General features: G+C 34.9%; 1 protein-coding gene across 3 annotated transcripts in view; it reads left to right on the forward strand.

Moving 5' to 3' along the window:
* ZMYM2 (zinc finger MYM-type containing 2) overlaps positions 1-19,591 on the forward strand; it is a 107,027-nt gene that overhangs the window by 34,866 nt on the left and 52,570 nt on the right. For 2 of the 3 annotated variants that reach the window (XM_055317261.1, XM_055317263.1), the window contains 4 exons: positions 1,730-2,015; positions 4,190-4,355; positions 5,140-5,352; positions 16,216-16,287. In XM_055317261.1, coding sequence (XP_055173236.1) covers positions 1,730-2,015; positions 4,190-4,355; positions 5,140-5,352; positions 16,216-16,287 — 737 coding nt within the window. The remainder of the gene's footprint in view (positions 1-1,729; positions 2,016-4,189; positions 4,356-5,139; positions 5,353-16,215; positions 16,288-19,591) is intronic. The other variant, XM_055317262.1, reaches the window with a different exon arrangement.

The raw sequence follows: 19,591 nt of genomic DNA on the forward strand, positions 1-19,591 counted from the left end.
TATTTTTACCTATTTATTAAAACTGGTGCATTACCTTGATGATAGCAGAATAACAAGATTCCAGAATGCACTCAATTTACTCTATGTATAAAGTACAGTTTTTGTGGGGAGGGATATAGTGGAGCAAGGTAAAATTTCAGTAGCAGTGTTAATGTAGCCCCTGGAAATCATTAGGTAGATTTCCTACCTACCTGATAGACTGGGTTGGTGCCAGGAAATCAGTCTCCTCAAGATTTTGATAGTATAGAAGTTTTCCTGAGCTTCAGATATATTTGTACTTCCTGTGGAAGGAAAAAAAAATGTTTTTCCTATAAAGGGCAACTTTTTATGTATGAAAGCTCAAAATTTGGAAGAACTTAGAAAGGAAATAAATTACTAGAGACAGTAGGTAGATACTAGAAATGGTGGTCTGTAAAGTTTCAGAAGGGAAAAAGGTTTTGGTATTGGTAGTGTAGTGAGTTGTTTATGCAGTAGTAACTAGTGAAGAAGCTGAAGATTTCCTGCAGTATACCTAAAAAGCTTACTATTAAAGAGAGAAAAGATAAATTACTTTGCAATCTAATGTTGCTGTTACACATATCTTTCAATTCTGTGCTATGATGAAACTTTGCAGTGAGAGAATAACATGATGTTAGATTGGTCACTATATGGTGGGTTATCATTTCTGTGCTACACTCGTGTTTGTTTGAAATTATGTGGTCTAGAGGCCATGGAATTAAACATGGAAAAGTTGTATTTAAAAAGATGTTTTGGGGCAGCCCTGGTGGCTCAGTGTTTTGGCGCTGCCTTCAGCCCAGGGAGTGATCCTGGAGACCTGGGATTGAGTCCCACGTCGGCCTCCCTGCATAGAGCCTGTTTCTCCCTCTGCCTGTGTCTCTGCCTCTCTCTCTCTTCTCTCTCTCTTGCTCTGTGCCTCTCATGAATAAATAAATAAAATCTTAAAAAAAAAAAAAGATGTTTTGAAGGGTGCCTGGTTGGCCCAGACGGTTAAGTATGGAACTCTTGATCTCAGCTAAGGCCTGATCTCTGGGTTGTGAATTCAAGTACATGTTGGGCTCCACACTTAAAATATTTTGAATATAACCTTATATAAACTTTATCAGACCGGTACTATATTTGTCAAAGGTTCTAACTGGTCAAGATTTTATTATGTTGATGTAAGTTTTCCTTACTTAATATTTCAGTTTAATAAATAATGGCTAATATCTTTTAGTGCTTCCTCTGTTCTAGTCACTCTGATTCATTGCATGTATTTATTGCATATATTATCTTTAATGTTACCATTTGTATGAAGTTGTTACAATTTCCAGTTTAGAAAAGAGTTAGGCACAGTTTATTTATTTATTTAAAGATTTTATTTATTCATGAGAGACACAGAGAGAAAGGCAGAGACATAGAGAGAAAAGCAGGCTCCATGCAGGAAGCCTGATGTGGGACTCCATCCTGGGACTCCAGGATCATGCCCTAGGCCAAAGGCAGATGCTCAACCACCGAGCCACCCAGGCGTCCCAGGCACAGAGTTTAAATTACTTTTGATTCTAGTAGGTGGAGTCTAAATGTACTATTAATGTCTAAAATGTGTACTAGTACTGGTAGGTGGAGTCTAAATGTACTATTAATGTCTAAAATGTGTACTAGTACTAGATGGGAGGTTAAAACTGTCTGATAGCATTTTCAATGTGTATAGATACCTGTTTCATTACTTTTCCTTGTGCATTTTGTTTTTAAGATTCCTGGATTTCCCAGTCAGCTTCATTTCCTCGTAATCAGAAACAACCAGGGGTGGATTCTTTATCACCAGTGGCCTCACTTCCTAAACAAATTTTCCAGCCTTCTGCACAGCAACAACCCACTAAACCAGTTAAAGTCACTTGTGCAAACTGCAAAAAACCTTTACAGAAGGGACAGACAGCTTATCAACGAAAAGGATCAGCTCACCTCTTTTGTTCTACCACCTGCCTTTCCTCCTTCTCTCACAAGCCTGCTCCAAAGAAACTTTGTGTTATGTGTAAAAAGTAAGGTTTTCTTTTCTTTTTTTTTTAATTGAAGTATAGTTGACACATGTATTACATTAGTTTCAGGTGTACAACAGAGTGGTCCAACAAGTCTGTAGGTTATGCTTTGCTCATCACAAATGTAGGTAAGGTTTACCTTTCAACATCATTCCATATGATTGAATATTGGTGGTATATAATTTTAGGGAAATCATGAGTCTAAGAGGTGAATTATGGTGTTTGAAAAATTAGTAAGCTAGTTGTTTAAATCTTAAAGCCAAACTCAAATGTGTAATGGCTTTGGAGGCTTTTCTACCACACCAGGTGGCTTATGGTAAAAGACTGCCTATTGGGCAGACTTTGGGGTTTGTTTATTTCTTTATTTATAAAAGATTTATTGATTTATTTGAGAGAGAGAAAGACAGCACGTGAGTATGCGGGGTGGAGGGGGGTTGTGCAGAGGGAGAGGGAGAGAGAGCATCCTAAGCAGACTTCATGCTGAGTGTGGAGCTGGATTTGAGGCTCACTCCATGAGACCATGACCCTAGCCAAAGTCAAGAGTCAGATACCCAAATGACTGAGCCAGCCAGGTGCTCTGAGGTTGATTTAAGGCCCTTGTAATTTTGTCTGTAATCTCCATTGGACTCCTTGACATTTGTCAAAATGCATACAGCTTATTCACATTACTAATTATTAGAATTTAATTTTGGCAAGATAATATTGTTTTGCAGTTTATATATAACTAGTACTATATAAAAATAGGTCAGATTTTGCACTATCTTCATTTTAAGATCATTTTAAATTGGCATGTCTTTAGATTTTATTTATTTTTATTTTTATTTTTATTATTATTATTATTATTTTTTAATTTTATTTATTCACGAGAGACACACAGAGAGAGGCAGAGACACAGGCAGAGGGAGAAGCAGGCTCCATGCACCAGGAGCCCGATGTGGGATTCGATCCCGGGTCTCCAGGATCGCGCCCTGGGCCAAAGGCAGGCGCCAAATCGCTGCGCCACCCAGGGATCCCTATTTATTTATTTTTAAAGATTTTATTTATTTATTTGACAGAGGGAGCAAGCAAGTACAAGCAGGGGGAGTGGCAGAGAGAGAGGGAGAAGCTGTCCCTCTGCTGAACAGGGAGCGGATTCTGGCTCTATCCCAGGACCCCTGGGGTCATGACCTGAGCCTAAGGCAGATGCGTAACCAACTGAGTCATCTAGGTGCTCCTGCTCACGGTTTTAAGACTCAGGTACCAGTTTTTTGATAGCCTTGGAGAGAGACAGTTTTCTCTTCTGCCAATTTTTAGGTCTGGCTTCCACTAGTTAAAAATAAATGGAATATTGGAGCATCTGGGTGGCTTAGTCAGTTAAGCATCCAACTCAGTTTCAGCTTTGGTCTTGGTCTCAGGGTTGTGAGTTCAAGCCCTGCACTGAGATCCATGCTGAGCCTGGAGTCTACCATATTTTGGAGCAGCCTATGTTTGTGACGATATTTTTTAGATCTTAGAACTTTGAAAAAGTCTTAGTGTTCTGTATAAATTGAATTCAAATATTGGAACAATAATACAGTTTTTAGATTGCTTGATAGTAGTAGCCTTTTGCATACTGTAACATAGGACCTCAAAATTCAGAATTTTATTAAAGGGAATCGTCACGTGTCATCAGTATTGTTTTTTTGATTTCTAATTGCATTTGGAGAGCTGTGTAGAATGGTAGGTAGGGTTGTTTTTGGGTTATGGATATGGGGATGTACTTAAGTTCAGTTATCTTCTCTAGAATATCTGTCATCTCTGTGACCTAGATCTTTCAGACTTTCTACTTACGCATGAGAAAGGAATTGACTAGGTATTACAAATTCATACCTCAGGGGATTAGACCTGGACATTAAACTCCTTGTAAGTAATAACTTTTTAAAAAAGTGTTTCCAATATCTTGAAGCCTTGTTAAGGAGTTTGAAGATAAATTGAGTACTGGCAAAGATTTAATAGTATAAAATACTTTTGCTTTTTAATCTTTTGTATTAAAATTTTATTGCCAAGAGGTTTTAAATAGTAAGAGTGATTTCATGGATCTAAATGGTACTTGATTCACATGGTTCAATTTATAGAAATTAGAAATGTTAGTTATTACTCTTATATTTGATTTTTTTAAAAATAGAATTTTGCTTTAAGTTGTCCTGTTTATTTTTCAGAGATATAACTACAATGAAAGGAACCATTGTTGCTCAAGTGGATTCAAGTGAATCTTTCCAGGAATTCTGTAGTACATCTTGTTTGTCTCTCTATGAGGACAAACAGAATCCTACTAAAGGAGCTCTAAATAAATCAAGATGTACAATTTGTGGTAAACTAACAGAGGTTTGTATTTTTGTGCCTTCTCTCTTTAGTTCTAAATAATGGAAATATTCTTAACATTATTTAATAGTTAGGATAAACTGATCAGTATGTATTTCCTTAAAACAGAGGATATATAAAATATATCTTATAATATCCCATTATGTAACCCCATTCTCACATGGGGAACATGACTTAGGAAATACTAAAATTTAATATTAGTTGACTTTTTCTCGAGGTTTGGAACATGTAGAGAGAACCAAAACCATAGTGTTTAAACATATAGGCTGATTACCAAAAGACAACAGACTAGCATGCTTCAGAAGGAGAATAAGTGGAGAGACTATTTTTTGATAACTTCACATTACTGATGTATTAACATTTCTGCATTTGTTTGAAGAAAAACCTGTGTACTCTACATATCATTTGAATTTTTTATAATATTGGTTCTCTCCTCCCTTTCTAGAGCAATGCACTTAATTTTAGTTCCTTTTGGATTGGTCTAAAGATTTTTCAATCTGTTTTAGAATTTTATATTAACAGTATCCAACCTGAGTTGTTTCCTATCATTTTTAGATAACTCTAGAGAAGTTTGTAATAATTCACTAGTGGTTCCCCCTCTGCCATACATGTATTTCTTGTGTTTATAAAAATAGTTCAAAGAATAATGAAAGCTATTTTCTTTCTCTTTGCCTAAATAAGCCTTCCACAGAAAAATCATTGAGTTGTTTTCTTCTGTTGGAGCACCTTGTTATTTAGCTACGTGTGATACTCATTGGTCTTTAAAATTTTGCTTGCTTGTTTTTAGATTCGCCATGAAGTTAGCTTTAAAAATATGACTCATAAGCTGTGCAGTGACCACTGCTTTAATAGATACAGAATGGCTAATGGTTTAATAATGAATTGCTGTGAGCAGTGTGGAGAGTACCTGCCGAGCAAAGGTGCTGGAAACAATGTCCTGGTGATCGATGGTCAGCAGAAAAGATTTTGCTGTCAAAGTTGTGTCAGTGAATACAAACAGGTAATTCATGATCTAATCAGAATTGGCCATTCTTTTGAATATTTTTAAGTTTCCGTAATAGTTTTACTTTAGCAGTATTTATTAACTAGGTTTATTCTGGAATCTCATTTAATTCCATTATTTTCTTCAACTCTTAGAGTTCACCTAACCCAAATGAATACTGATGTATGTAGATTTTCAGATATTGTGATTTTACATGTAATGGTAAATGCTGGCAGAATGATTCCTCTTTTGAAATATTGTTTATGGGTAAAGGAGAAGAGTTCCAAGTACAATTTTTTAAAGCTTAGCTTAGGAATGATTATCTTACTTATATTTCAATGTTAAGGTCTTTTGATTTAGTTTGTTTTTGAATATATACATGTGGTTCAAAAGTAAAGTGTACATAAAAACATACATTCAGAGAAAAGTAGCTCCTGTTTCTTCTTTTGATTTCTTCTCATCTTTTATAGGCATTTGCTTTTTAGTTCTTAATATTTTATGTGTTCTGTTCCTTATGAAAAATTAAGAAAATATGTAATTGTTTCTTAGTTTCTCTTTTGTCTATAGAAAGAGCATACTGTATGTACTATGCTGCATCTTCCGTTTTTCACTTCATAGTATATCTTGGAAATCATTGTCTATCAAGGACTTTCCTCTTTTTTTTATGGCTGCTCAAGTTAAATTTTCAGGAAATTTGTGAGTTATTAAAAAACACTATTAAAAAAAAGTTAAAAAACACTATTAATATCTAGTAGAGTCTAATATCTGTTAATGTTTTAAAAGAGTCTAAATCTTGGAAATCATTATCAGTGATATATGGACTTCCCTCCTTTTTTATGACTGCCCAAGTTAAATTTTTAGGAAATTTGTATGTTATTAAAAACACACTTTAAAAAATATAGATAGATAAATTTGTATTAGTTTGCTGGGGCTGCCATAACAAAATACCAGACTAGAGGGCTCAAATAACAAGTTTATATTCTGATAGTTCTGGAGGCTACAAGTCTAAGATCCCGGTACCTTTCTGGATTGGATTCTCGTGAGGCTGCTCTTTTAGCCTTGTAGATAGCCTTGCTTCTTGTAGTGTCCTCACATGGTCTTTCCTCTTTGCAAAAGGGTGGTTAGTGAGGGGAGGGGAGGAGAAGGGAATATCTGATCTCTTCCTTTTATAAGGATGGACATTAATCCTGTCTGATTAGGACCTCACTTTTAGGACTTATTAACCTTAACTGCCTTCGTATAGGCTCAATTCCAAATATAATCTCATTAGGAGTAGGGCTTCAACATAGGAATTTTGGGGGAACAAAATTCAGACCTTAACATTATTGGAAACAAAATAAATACTCAAAACCTATTACTTCCGGGGATCCCTGGGTGGCTCAGTGGTTTAGTGCCTGCCTTTGGCCCAGGGCGCGATCCTGGAGTCCCAGGATCGAGTCCCGCGTCGGACTCCTGGCATGGAGCCTGCTTCTCCCTCCTCCTGTGTCTCTGCCTCTCTCTCTCTCTCTCTCTCTCTCTCTCTCTCTCTCTCTCTCTCATAAATAGTAATAAAAAACAAAACAAAACAAAAGCCTATTACTTCCTAATCATTTTATTGTATTTTAATATTATCTGTGTTTGATGATTAGGTTACATTTATTATCTTCTGATATATGGAAAGTTTGGTTAAGAATGCTGGCTTTAGTAAGTTGGTGTGGGTTAAAATCCTGGCCCCACCAATCATCCATCTGTGTCCTGAGCAAATTATTTAACCTCTTTCATGCCTTGCCTTGTTTCCCCTGTGTAAAGTTGTAGAAATAGCAATCCCTGTCTCATAGTGTTATTTAAAAAAATGAAATATAAGCCTTTCTTCTGGATTTTTAAGATCTACTTCAAGAAACTTAACATTACCAGTTCAGCCCCTTTGTGTTCTCTCCCAATTACTAATCTCCTTCTACCTCCTCAGATACACTGTCAGGATGCCTGGGTGGCTCAGTCAATTAAGTGCCAACATTCTGGGGCAGCCCGGGTGGCTCGGCGGTTTGGTGCCTGCCTTCGGCCCAGGGCCTGATCCTGGAGACCCAGGATCGAGTCCCGCATCGGGCTCCCTGCATGGGGCCTGCTTCTCCCTCTGCCTATGTCTCTCTCTCTTTCCCTGTGTCTTTCATGAGTAAATAAATGAAATCTTAAAAAAAAAAAAAAAAAAAGTGCCTACATTCAGCTCAGGTCATGAGTCCTGGGATCAAGACCGAGACAGGCTCCCTGCTGAACTTTCCCTTCCTTACTGTTCATGCTCTCTTACTATCTTTGTATCTTTCTCAAATAAATAAATAAAATCTTAAAAAAAAAAAAAGAAAACCACTGTCATTGACTTCTAACATGGTTCGAGTTTTTTAAAGTTTATGTGGCATTAATATGTAATGATACCCTGCCATGTTATATATAACTGTGATTGGATGCTTATATAAATTTTTGTTATATAAAATTGTAAATTTTATTGTCAAAAAACATTTTTTTTGAAGATTTTATTTATTCATGGGAGACATGCAGAGAGAGGCAGAGACACAGGCAGAAAGAGAAGTGGGCTCCATGAAGGGAGCCGATGTGGGACTCGATCCTAGGACTCCAGGAGCATGCCCTGGGCCAAAGGCAGGCACTCAACCACTGAGCCACCCAGGTGTCCCTTTTTGTCAAATTTAATAGTTTTATTACTTCTGGATTTTGTTTTATACACTTTCCTTACTCTCAGATTATAAAGGAATATTTTTCATATTTTCCTTTTAATGTTTGCAAGGCTTCGTTTTAATATTTAAATCTTTAATACATTTAATGGAATTTATTCTGGCATATTGCTGAATTATGGGCAAATATTGTCAGTGTTCACGTGACTGTCCTTAAGAATCCGCATCCTTAACAATGTCAAAATATCATAGAACAAGGGATTTCATTTTATTTTTATATCAGTGTTCTTAAGCTTATTCATAAATATTTTATCTTTTTGTTGCTATTTTATTTTTTTAAAAGATTTTATTTATTCATTAGACACACACACACACACACACACACACACACACAAGCAGAGACATAGGCAGAAGGAGAAGCAGGCTCCATGTAGGGGGTCCAATGTGGGACTCCAGGATCACACCCTGAGCCAAAGGCAGATGCTCAATCAACTGCTGAGCTACCCAGGCGTCCCTTTTTGTTGCTATTTTAAAGATATTATTTATTTATTTGAGAGAGACTGTGGGTGTGCACTCATATGCATGTGCCCACCAGGAGGGGGAAGGGTAGAGGGGGAGGGAGAGGGAAAGGGAAAGGGAGAGAATCCTAAGCAAACTCCACTGGCTTGATCTCACAACTCTGAGAATCATGACCTGAGTAGAAACCAAGAGTCGGATGCTTAACTGACTGAGCCACCCAGGCCACCCCTGGTGCTATTTTATTTTATTTTAATTTAATTTAATTTAATTTTATTTCAGTTCATTTATTTTTAAAGATTTTATTTATTTGAGAGATTGTGAGCTAGTGCCCAAGCCGGGACTGGTTCAGAGGGAAAGGGAGAAGCAGACTTTTCCCTGAGCAGGGAGCCAGAATAGGGGCCAAGTCCCAGAACCCTAAGAGTATAACCTGAACCAAAGGCAGCTACTTTAACCAACTGAGCCATCAAGACGCCCCCCCCCCCCCCCCCCGCCTTTAGAAAATGTTTCATTCATTTATTCATGAGAGACACGAGAGAGAGACAGAGACAGAGATACAGGCAGAGGGAGAAGCAGGCTCCTCCCAGGGAGCCTGACGCAGGACTTGATCTTGGGACTTCAGGATCAGGCCCTGGACCGAAGGCAGGCGCCAAACTGCTGAGCCACCCAGGGATCCCCTCCCTCTGTTGCTATTTTATTTTATTTTTAATTTTTATTTATTTATGATAGAGAGAGAGAGAATGGCAGAGACATAGGCAGAGGGAGAAGCAGGCTCCATGCACCGGGAGCCCGACGTGGGATTCGATCCCGGGTCTCCAGGATCGCACCCTGGGCCAAAGGCAGGCGCTAAACCGCTGCGCCACCCAGGGATCCCCTCTGTTGCTATTTTAAATGAGGTTTTCTTTTCCATTATTTTATGTGTGTGTATATATATATGTATGTATGTATTTTTTTTAATTGAATTCAAATACCTGCTATCTAAATAATGATTGGTTAATTTTCTTGAATTTTTAACTAAACCATCATACCATCTGCAAATAAAGAATGTTTAGGTCTTTCTTTACATTTCTCATCCCTATTATTATTTTGTCTTGCCTGATGGCTTTTCCAAAAACTCAAGTACGGTTTTAAATAATGGAAATAGTAAATATCTTTGTTTTTCCAGTGGGAGTGCCTTTGATGTTTCCTTATTAAATTAGATGCTGGCTTTAGGGTTGAGCTGAATATATTACCATATTAAAGAATTACTGATTGAATTTTGTTTTATTAAGTATTTTATCAAAAATGAGTGTGTTTTAAAGGTCTTCCATTTCTATGGAAGTGATTGATTTTTTTTTCCTCTGCTTTTATTCTGTTAATATGTGAATTATCTTAATGAATTTTGTAGTCCATCCAACCAGTCTTGCATTGCTAGAATTTTAAACCATACCAGGTCATTATTTTATTTTATTTTATTTTTTTTTAAAGATTTTATTTATTTATTCATGATAGACACACACAGAGAGAGAGAGAGAGAGAGAGAGAGAGAGAGAGAGAGAGAGACAGGCAGAAGAAGCAGGCTCCTTGCAGGGAGCCCGATATGGGACTCGATCCCTGGTCTCCAGGATTGCGCCCTGGACCAAAGGCAGGCACTAAACCACTGCGCCACCTAGGGATCCCCCCAGATCATTATTTTAAATATTTAGTTGTCATTGTTTACATTTAGTACTTTCCCAATGGTATTTATTAAGTGACATTGGTCCTTAATTACCCTTTTTTTGGATACATTTAGGTGCCCAAAAACGTATCCCATTTAGTGTTATATTTGCTTTAAAAAATGCTCAAGAGCAAAATTAATGCCTTTACATGCTTAATACAATAAAAAAAGTAAATTAAATATTTAACTCAAAAAGTTGTAAAAAGAAAAACTAAAAAGAGAAGAAAAGAAATAAAGATAAAAGTAGAAATTAAGGAGTTAGGAAATTAAAACTACCAAAATAATCCAGAATGCTTGTATAAATCAGGCCCATGAAAAACTAGACCAAGAGATTAGGGTAAGAGGTTTAGAAATTTCCAGATTACAAAAATAAGAAATGACAAGGTGTATTTATCATCAAAACAGAGGAAATTGAAGAAAATCTTTTAAAAGGGAGTACTTTGTATACAACTTTATATAAAAATGTTGAAAACCAACCCTGATTTTCCGTGAAAGCATAATTTACTTAAATTGACTCCAAGCAGATATAAAGCAGAGAAATTTCCATAGACGAAATAGAGATAGTTAGCAATGAACTACCCCACAAAGAGAAGTAGAAACAGACTCAAATGTTTCTTTCTTTCTTTTTTTTTTTTAAAGATTTTATTTATTTGAGAGAGAAAACACAAGCTGGTGAGGGGCAGAAGGAAGGGGAGGAGAAGCAGACTTTGTACTGAGCAGGGAGCCTGATGTGGGTCTTGATCCCAGCACCCTGGGATCATGACATGAGCTGAAGGCAGACGTTTAACCAACTGAACCACACAGGTGCCCCAGGAGGGTTTTTTAAAATATATATATTCTGAATATTAATCCCTCATTTAAGTTTTTTTTTTTTTTAAGATTTATTTATTCATTTGAAAGAGAGCAAAAGAGAGAGAAAGAGAGTGCCCAAACCTGAATGTGGGGCACAGGGACTCAGGGAGAGGGAGAGAATGTTCTGAGCAAACTCCACGTCCAGTACAGAGCACAAAGGCCCTCACAGGGCTGGATCTGAGAAGCTGGAGTTCACCACCCAAGCCAAAACTAAGAGTGTCAGCCACTTCACTGACTGCACCACCCAGGTGCCCTTGATCCCTTATTTGATACATAGCTGCAGATAATATCTCCCAAGCCTTTTTACTTTGATAATGTCATTTGATATAAAAAAAATATGAATGTTAATTAAGTCCAGTTACACTCTTTTTTTCCTCTATGATTATGTCTTTGGTACCCTATCTAAGAATTTGTTGCCAAATTAAGATGGCTTATCCCGGTGTTTTCTTTTAGCAGCTTTATGGTTTTATTATTATATTTAGGTGTATGGTCCATTTTGAATTAATTTGTGTTTATGATGAGACAGGCATCCAGCTTAATTCATTTGTATATGGAAATCTAAGTTGTCCCAGCATCATCTATCTGTTGAAGAGAGTATTTTTTACCCATGGAATGGACTTGTATACTTGTCAGATATTAATTGGCTGTAGATGGGTAGTTTTATTTCTGAACTCCTTGTGTATTCCATTGGTCTACATGTCTGTTCTAATGCAAGTACCAAACTGCATTAGATAATGCAGTTATGATAACTGTGTCTTTGTAGTAAGTTTTGAAATTAGGAAATGATTCTTCCAACTTTGTTTAAAGATTGAGTATTGTAGACCCATTCCAATGTTATATGAATTTGAAGATCTCAGCTTTTCCATTTCTCCAGAAAAGGCTATTAAAATTTTGATAGTGATTGCATTGATCTTGTAGATTGCTTTGAGTAGTATTGACACTTCAGCTATGTTAAATCTTCCTGTTTGTAAATGTGGGATGTCTTCCCCATTCATTTGACCTTTCTTAATTTCTCTCAGCAGTTTGTAGTTTTCAGCATACAAGTCTTCACCTCCTTGGGTATATTTATTTATATATAGATAATTTATTCTTTGGAACACTATTGTTGATGGAATTACTTTATTAATTTCCTTTTCAGATTGTACATTCCTAGTGTTTAGAAATACAGCTGGTATTTAAGTGTTGATCTTGTACCTGCAACTTTGTTGAATTTATTAGTTCTAGTAGCTCTATTGTGGATCCCTTGGGATTTTCTCCATATAGAGTTATGTCATCTGCAAATAGCCTTTTATTTCTTTTTTTTTATTTTATAAATTAATTTTTATTGGTGTTCAATTTACCAACATACAGAATAACACCCAGTGCTCATCCCGTCAAGTGTCCCCCTCAGTGCCCGTCACCCATTCACCCCCACCCCCCGCCCTCCTCCCCCTTATTTCTTTTTCTTAAGTATTCTGGCTAGAACTTTAAATATTTTGTAGACTAGAAGTGATGAAATTGTGCAGCCATTTTTTTCTGATCTTGGAGGGAAAGCCTTGTGTCTTTGTTCATTCTGTTGTTAGCTGTGGGTTGTTCATATATGGCATAAACTATGTTGAGATAGTATTCTATTCTTGTTGAGTTTTATTTTTAATCATAAAAGTGTTTGATCTTGTCAAACTTTCTTTACCATTTGACGTTATCATGTGGTTTTTACTTAGTTCATGTATTTTATTACATTCGTTATCTTCTATTGAACCACTCTTTGCATTACTGGGATAAATCCCACTTGGTTGTGGTATATAATACTTTCAATATGCTGCTGAATGTGGTTAACATTCTAGTTGATATCTAATTTGAGTTTATAACTTAGTTAGCATTTAAGAACTCTGCTCCTATATATCCTGCCCCCATTTATGTTGTAATAAATGACATTGTAAACATTGTTAGCATAAATAACAGATTTACAATTATGTTTTGTGCATTTATCCTTAAAATCATGTAGGAAACATAAAGTGGACTTACAAACCAAAAATACAGCAACACTGCATTTTATATTTGTCCATGTAGTTACTTTTACTAAAGATCCTTATTTCATTCTGTGTGCATTACTGTCTAGTTTCCACTTCAGCATAAATCTTTGACTCTCTTTAGCATTTCTTATAGAGTAGTTCTAGTAGTAAGAACTTCTGTCAGTTTTTTGTATATGTCTTTATTTCTTTTTCATGTTTGGATAATAGTTTTGCCAGACGGAGTATTTTTGTTTGAAAGATTTTTTTCTTTTATCATTTTATATATGTCATCTTAACTACCTTCTGGCTTCCATGGCCTCTGATGAGAAATTGGTGGAAAATCTAATTGAGGATTCTTTGTACTTGATGTTATCAGTAAGATAACATTTGTTGCAGTTAATGAACTGGCATTAATAGATTTGTTATGTGAAGTCCATACTTTATTCAGATTTCCTTATCTTTTATAATGTCCATTTTCTGTTCCAGGATCCCATCTAGGATACCACATTATATTCAGTAATCATGTCACCTTAGGCTAGTCTTGTTTGTGATATTTCTCAGACTTTTTTTTTTTTTTTTTTGACTTTTTTTGTTTTTGATGACCTTGATGGTTTTTAGGATTTAGGTATATTGTAAGATGCCCCTCTATTGGAATTTTCCTGATTTTTTAAATGATCATTAGGTAGATTGGGGCTATGGGTGTTGAGGAATATTACAGAGGTGTTTACTTTTTATGCTTTTGCCATTTTCATCATGTCACAAGAGTATATCTATCAACATGATTTAAAATGACTTGAAGTTTATGTTGATCATTTTGCTGCAGTAGCATTTGTCAGGATTTTCCATTGTAAAGTCTCTACTCTATTTCCATGTTGTGCTCCTTTTTTTTTTTTTTTGGAAAGTGAGAGAGCATGTGCCCAGCAAGAGAGGGTGAGGGGCACAGGGAGAGGAAGAGAGAGAAATCTTAAGTAGGCTTCAAACCTTGCACCTGGAGCCTGAGGCAGGGCCCTGAGATCGCAACATGAGCCAAAATCAAGGGTCAGCTCTTAAAATTGAGTGACCCAGGTGCCCTCCCCCCACTTGTATTCTTGAGAATGAAGTTACTGTCACCTTTAGAGTGGAGTATACAGATACTTGGACATTTTCTGCATAAGAAATTTGTCTTTCCTCCTACATTTATTAATTTATTTAGTCATTTAATTAATGACTATCCATTAGTAGGTACTCATGGATATTTTATAATCTGGGGCTATACGGGTGGCTCAGCGGTTTAGCGCTGCCTTCAGGGCCTGATCCTGGAGACCTGGGATCGAGTCCCATGTTGGTCTCTCTGCATGGAGCCTGCTTCTCCCTCTGCCTATGTCTCTGCCTCTCTCTCTCTCTCTATCAGGAATAAATGAATATAATCTTAAATAAAAGATTAATTTGGGGCTATAATAAAATACAGTTTTATTTTGTTGGTCAAAATTTTCTTGCTTTGGCCATTGCAAGCACTTTCACTTGGTTCCTCTGTCTTTTGACATACTCTATCCATTGATTTTTTAAAAATATTTGTTACTTTTTTTTTTTTAAGATTTTGTTTATTTGATAGAGTGCACAAGCCAGGGGGAGCTGGAGAGGGGCTTGATCCTAGAACCCTTTTTTTCAGTCTTAGGACTTCCATTTAGTTCTTTATATATCTTTATTTTTTTGATGTGAATTTCTATTTTTTTAATTGTTAAGTGTATTTTTATTCTTTGTTGAAGCATTTTTATCATGGCTGCTTTAGAATCTTTGTCATGTAATTCTAAAATCTCTACTTTGTTATTAGTATCTACTGATTGTCTTTTTCCATTTAAATTGTTTTTCTGGGTTTTGATTTAGGACACATGATTTTTTTTTTTTTAAAGTGAAGCCTGGAAATTTTGGGTATAATGTTATTATATTCTGGATTTCTTTAAACCTTCTTTAGCTAGCTTTATTTGACACTGCTCTGGCAGGGCTAGGAAGCCTAACCTCAGTATTGCCAGGTGTAGTTTCAAAATCCAGGCTCTCCATTTGGCCTCTGTTGACACCCATTGAGGTGGGAGGAGCTCCTTGTTATTGCTGGATGAGGGTAGGAGTTCTGGCTCCCCTCTGGGCTTTGGATGACTCACACTAACTGGGAGGAGTAGGAGTACCACCTTACTGCTCCCCACATAGCCTCCACTAACCCCAAATGATTCCAATCTAGTGGATATAGGAAATATTCTTTGTACTATCATTAAATAAAATAAAAATTATATTAAAAGTTTTTTATCTTTCATTCTGTGAAATATTATTTTTATGTCTAATTTCATATATTGCATGTTCATAATTTTCGAGTAAATATATGGAAATCCATGAATACGTTGTTACTTGATAAGGGGACACATTCAAATCACTACACAAATCACTACACAAGATACTGTAGTCTGGGAGAACTAAAACTGTATGGTGATCTTTTCTTATTCCTACCCTCCCCTCCCCTTTTGACTTTTGTCTCTAACATTTAACTTGGCTACCATTGTTCTTTATGTCTCCATTGCTGAATTAGTTTCTGGAGTATACTGATACGGGTACTTAATAATTTAGACCTTGGCAGTGGAGACTGTATAATACTTTACACTTCTTTTTTCAATATTTTATTTTCCATTTTGTTGCATAGTATTTTTAATGGAAAGCAAGAGGGTTTCTGCAGAGTAAAGATGTAAATTCATACTGTGCTGTAAGCTGTCATGTGCTGTAAAAAGAGTTTCAAAAACAGCCCTTTCACCAATAATGAAAACTACTTGCACAATCTACAAATCACTTAATTTAGAATGTTTTGAGGTACCATAGGGTATAATGAGATCTTAGAATATACTGTCATCTAAGAGAAAGAAGTAAAAAAAAATTTTTTTTTTTTGGCTAGGTCTACATAGAGGCAAGTTAAGTTTAAGGGTCTATTTATAATTACTGTTTTATCATGAAATGATTTTTTCCTATAAAATAATTAAAATTATTTAATTATGGCAATAGGGATAGGACAGATAGGCATTTTTAAAAGTTGGAATTGAGTTCGTAAGACACAGACCATTAAGAATCAACTTTTACAGATTACTTGTCTTTCAGTTAAGCAGTGTTTTCATATGTATATATTTTAAAGTCTTTTAAAATATTTTTTTAGGTAGGTAGCCATCCAAGCTTTCTGAAAGAGGTTCGAGACCATATGCAGGACTCTTTCTTAATGCAGCCTGAGGTAAGCAGGAATGTAGCTGTGGTTAAGCCCTTGACAATTTCATGTCTTTATTATGTGAAAAATCATATGCATTTTGAAGTGTATTAAGATTTATGAACTTAAAATATGTCAGGTGATGAATGTGTTCTTATGTTATCATAGGCAATCTTTTTTTCACTAAATTTTACATGTATTGTGGTATGCTTGTTTGCTTTTTTAGGTATTTGTTAAAAATTATTTTCAGATAAATTTATGCTTAGTAACTTGTCTATAATAGACATTTAACTAGGATACAAAAGGCTTTCTCCTTTGTGTCTACCTCAAAGATAATAAAAACCCTTTATTTTATAAAAAATTTCAAAATTGCATTCCTTAATCCAGATGAATAGATTAGTACCTAAATATGTGAATAATAAATGTATACAATTAATTATCATAACTGTAGTACAGGGAATTTAATATTGACATAATACTGCTATATAATTCATCTATTGATCTTATTCAAATCTTAAACATTAATGTTTCTTGCAGTAAATGGAAAAAAAAATTGTTTCTTGTTTAGGATCCAATCCCAGATCATAGGCCATTATTTCTTTAAAAATGTTTATCTCCTCCCCTTCCCCCTTCTTTTGAAACTCCAATTCCAGATATATTAGATCCTGCTACTGTCCCATGGTCCTTGTGGCTCTATTATTTGTTTTCTTTTTTTGGTCTTTTTTTTTCTTCTTCATTTTGGAGACTATTGTTGTTATCTTTAATTTTATTAATCTTTTCTAATATTAGTCCCATGTGGTATATTTTGTGTCTCAGATCTTGCATTTCTCATCTATAGAAGTTCCATCTGGATCTTTTTTATATCTTTTATTCTTTGCCTCATTATGTTCATGTTTTCTTCTGCTTTCTTGAATATATCAGCATATTTATCATAGCTCTTTTAACATTTTTGCCTATTTTCATAGCTGTCATTTCTAGATGTTTCTACAGCTTGATTTTTTAAAAAAATTTCTATATAATGAGTCATTATGTTTTGTGGAATGTTTAAAAGCCATTGTTTCCTATCTTTTGTATAGTTTTCTGGTTTTTAAAAGTGGGAGGTTGAGTCTAGTCTCTATACTCTATCATGGCAGAGATTGGAAGTCCTATCTGCTTTAATCTGAAATAGTTCCCTAATCTTTGTCTTTCATGACCTTAACATTTTTGAATACTATAGGACATTTAATAGAGTGCCCCTCAGTTTCAAGTACATCAAGCGTTTATCTTTTGAGTACCTTCCCCTGTGGTTTACTTACTTGGTCAAAATGTTATAGTATGTATTATCTACAATGTAAAAAAAATTAGGGGAAAGTTTTAAAATCATGTGATGATTAATTTGATATTCATACGGAATTGGGTGAAATTTAAATGCAAGGCACCATTACCTTACCAGTATCTTGTTATAATTAGTTCTGCCTTATTCTTTTTCACTAAATTTGTAAGTAGGTTTATTTTCTCCCGTGCCTACATGGGAAATATAATAATTGTGAATTTGTTCCAATTAATTTCATTTTTTTACCTTACTCAATGTATATGTATAGGATGAATGAGATTTAGATATTATTTTGATTGTTTACACATAAAACAAAACATGGCATGAACGGATTTTTTTTTTTTTTTTTTTTTTTTACTAATGTTCTTTTGTTAAATGGGTCCTTTTATTTTTGAAGTAGTGGTGGCTATGAAAGTGGCTGTGTTAAAATATTTTCAATATTAATGATTCTATCTTTCTGATAGTACTTTCTCATTCTCTTCAGATAAAAGTATTTGTCAGTGTGGACCAGTTGCTTAGCTCCTTGTTTACTTGACCCAATTCAACTGGTCTACTTTTTATTGGTACGTCTTAAAACTTACTAATTACTTAACCATTCTGCCAATAAAATTATTGTCAACTTGAAAGATGTTTCTAATAAGTTAAAAAAAATCTAATCTAAGATTAGATTACATGGTTGGACATTTATATTGATAAAAGAGTTCTTGATGGGTGCTGCTACATGCAGGTCTTATACAAACATCTACTAAGAGCTGCTTGCTTTTTCTCTCTCTAATCCTGTGATCTAATGGCAAGTGTCCTGATATTTTTAGCATTCCTAATTTATACTGTGGTGCCAGATTTTAAACATTCTTTTTTCTTTCATTGTTTTATTGATGTGTTTTCTTTGACCCTTTTCCTATTATAAAAGTTTGAGTTATCATATAGGCCTCAGGAAAATATTTTGTCATTTCAAAACAAAAAACCAGCATTTTCTTCTGTTGTCTTTGTAATTTTGGGAGAGTCGTAATTAGACTTAATAAGTTTGCGGCTACTCTTCTCTCTTCTTTGTTACCATTCTTTTACTGTTGATGAGTGTTTCTTTTTGCAGTTTATCAGAGATTGAAGAATGAGTTGATTTCCACTTTGAAAAGTAAAACTTAGGACTTCCTTGAAGTGATATTTAAGTAACTGAGGACTAGGTGGTATTAGTTATTTTTTATGATACCAGAATGAATATAACATACATGCCTGGCACATAAGTAGCTAGAGTTTTTGTTTGTTTGTTTTTGTTTTTGGTTTTGGTTTTTTATAAATTCTTCTATTTGTTGTATGCTGAGAAAGTTGTATTTTTTCTTTTTCTTTTTTTGATGTTAATGTTAGTTACTTGTTTTTGATTATTTTACCTTCAATTTATTACCTTTATTTTCTAAAATCTTGTGGCGTTCATGAAATTTCTCCATGCAATTTACCCATTTTGTTATTTTTGGCCTGATTGTCATCTTCTCTGACATCTAATAGTCATCCATCCATGGAACCACTTTGAGGCCTTTTCATTTCATCATATTGTATCTAGACACTGTTTGGTATGACGCTGAATAAAATCTCAGTATCAGGTGGAAAGATGGATACAATTATTTTGTAATATATGTAGTATTTGATTTAACAGTTCATGATGGTTGTGTAGCCAGCCTCTCAGAAGAGAGATCAAACACAAGTTATACCTTAAAGACTTGTTTTTCCTTATGCTTGATTTCTAATTGTGACTATCATGTTTTTAATACAAATACAACAGTTCATCTGCTGTATTTGTATTTTTGTTAAACTGTGTATATTTCAGTTATATTACTTTTATCTAATAAGTTTCAAATGTACCTTCTTTGGTCTTACCATTATATATTTTACCTTGTTTCTTTGAGTTACATGTTGGCAAATACTCTTGCCAGAAGTATTGACTGTTCTTATCTCCTAACAGCCCCAAATCCTGTTAAATGACATTTTTTTTTTTAGTTTAAAAACATTTAAAATAATGTTTTATTG

This window comes from Nyctereutes procyonoides, unplaced genomic scaffold (assembly GCF_905146905.1).
Source record: "Nyctereutes procyonoides isolate TBG_1078 unplaced genomic scaffold, NYPRO_anot_genome, whole genome shotgun sequence".
NCBI lineage: Eukaryota > Metazoa > Chordata > Mammalia > Carnivora > Canidae > Nyctereutes > Nyctereutes procyonoides.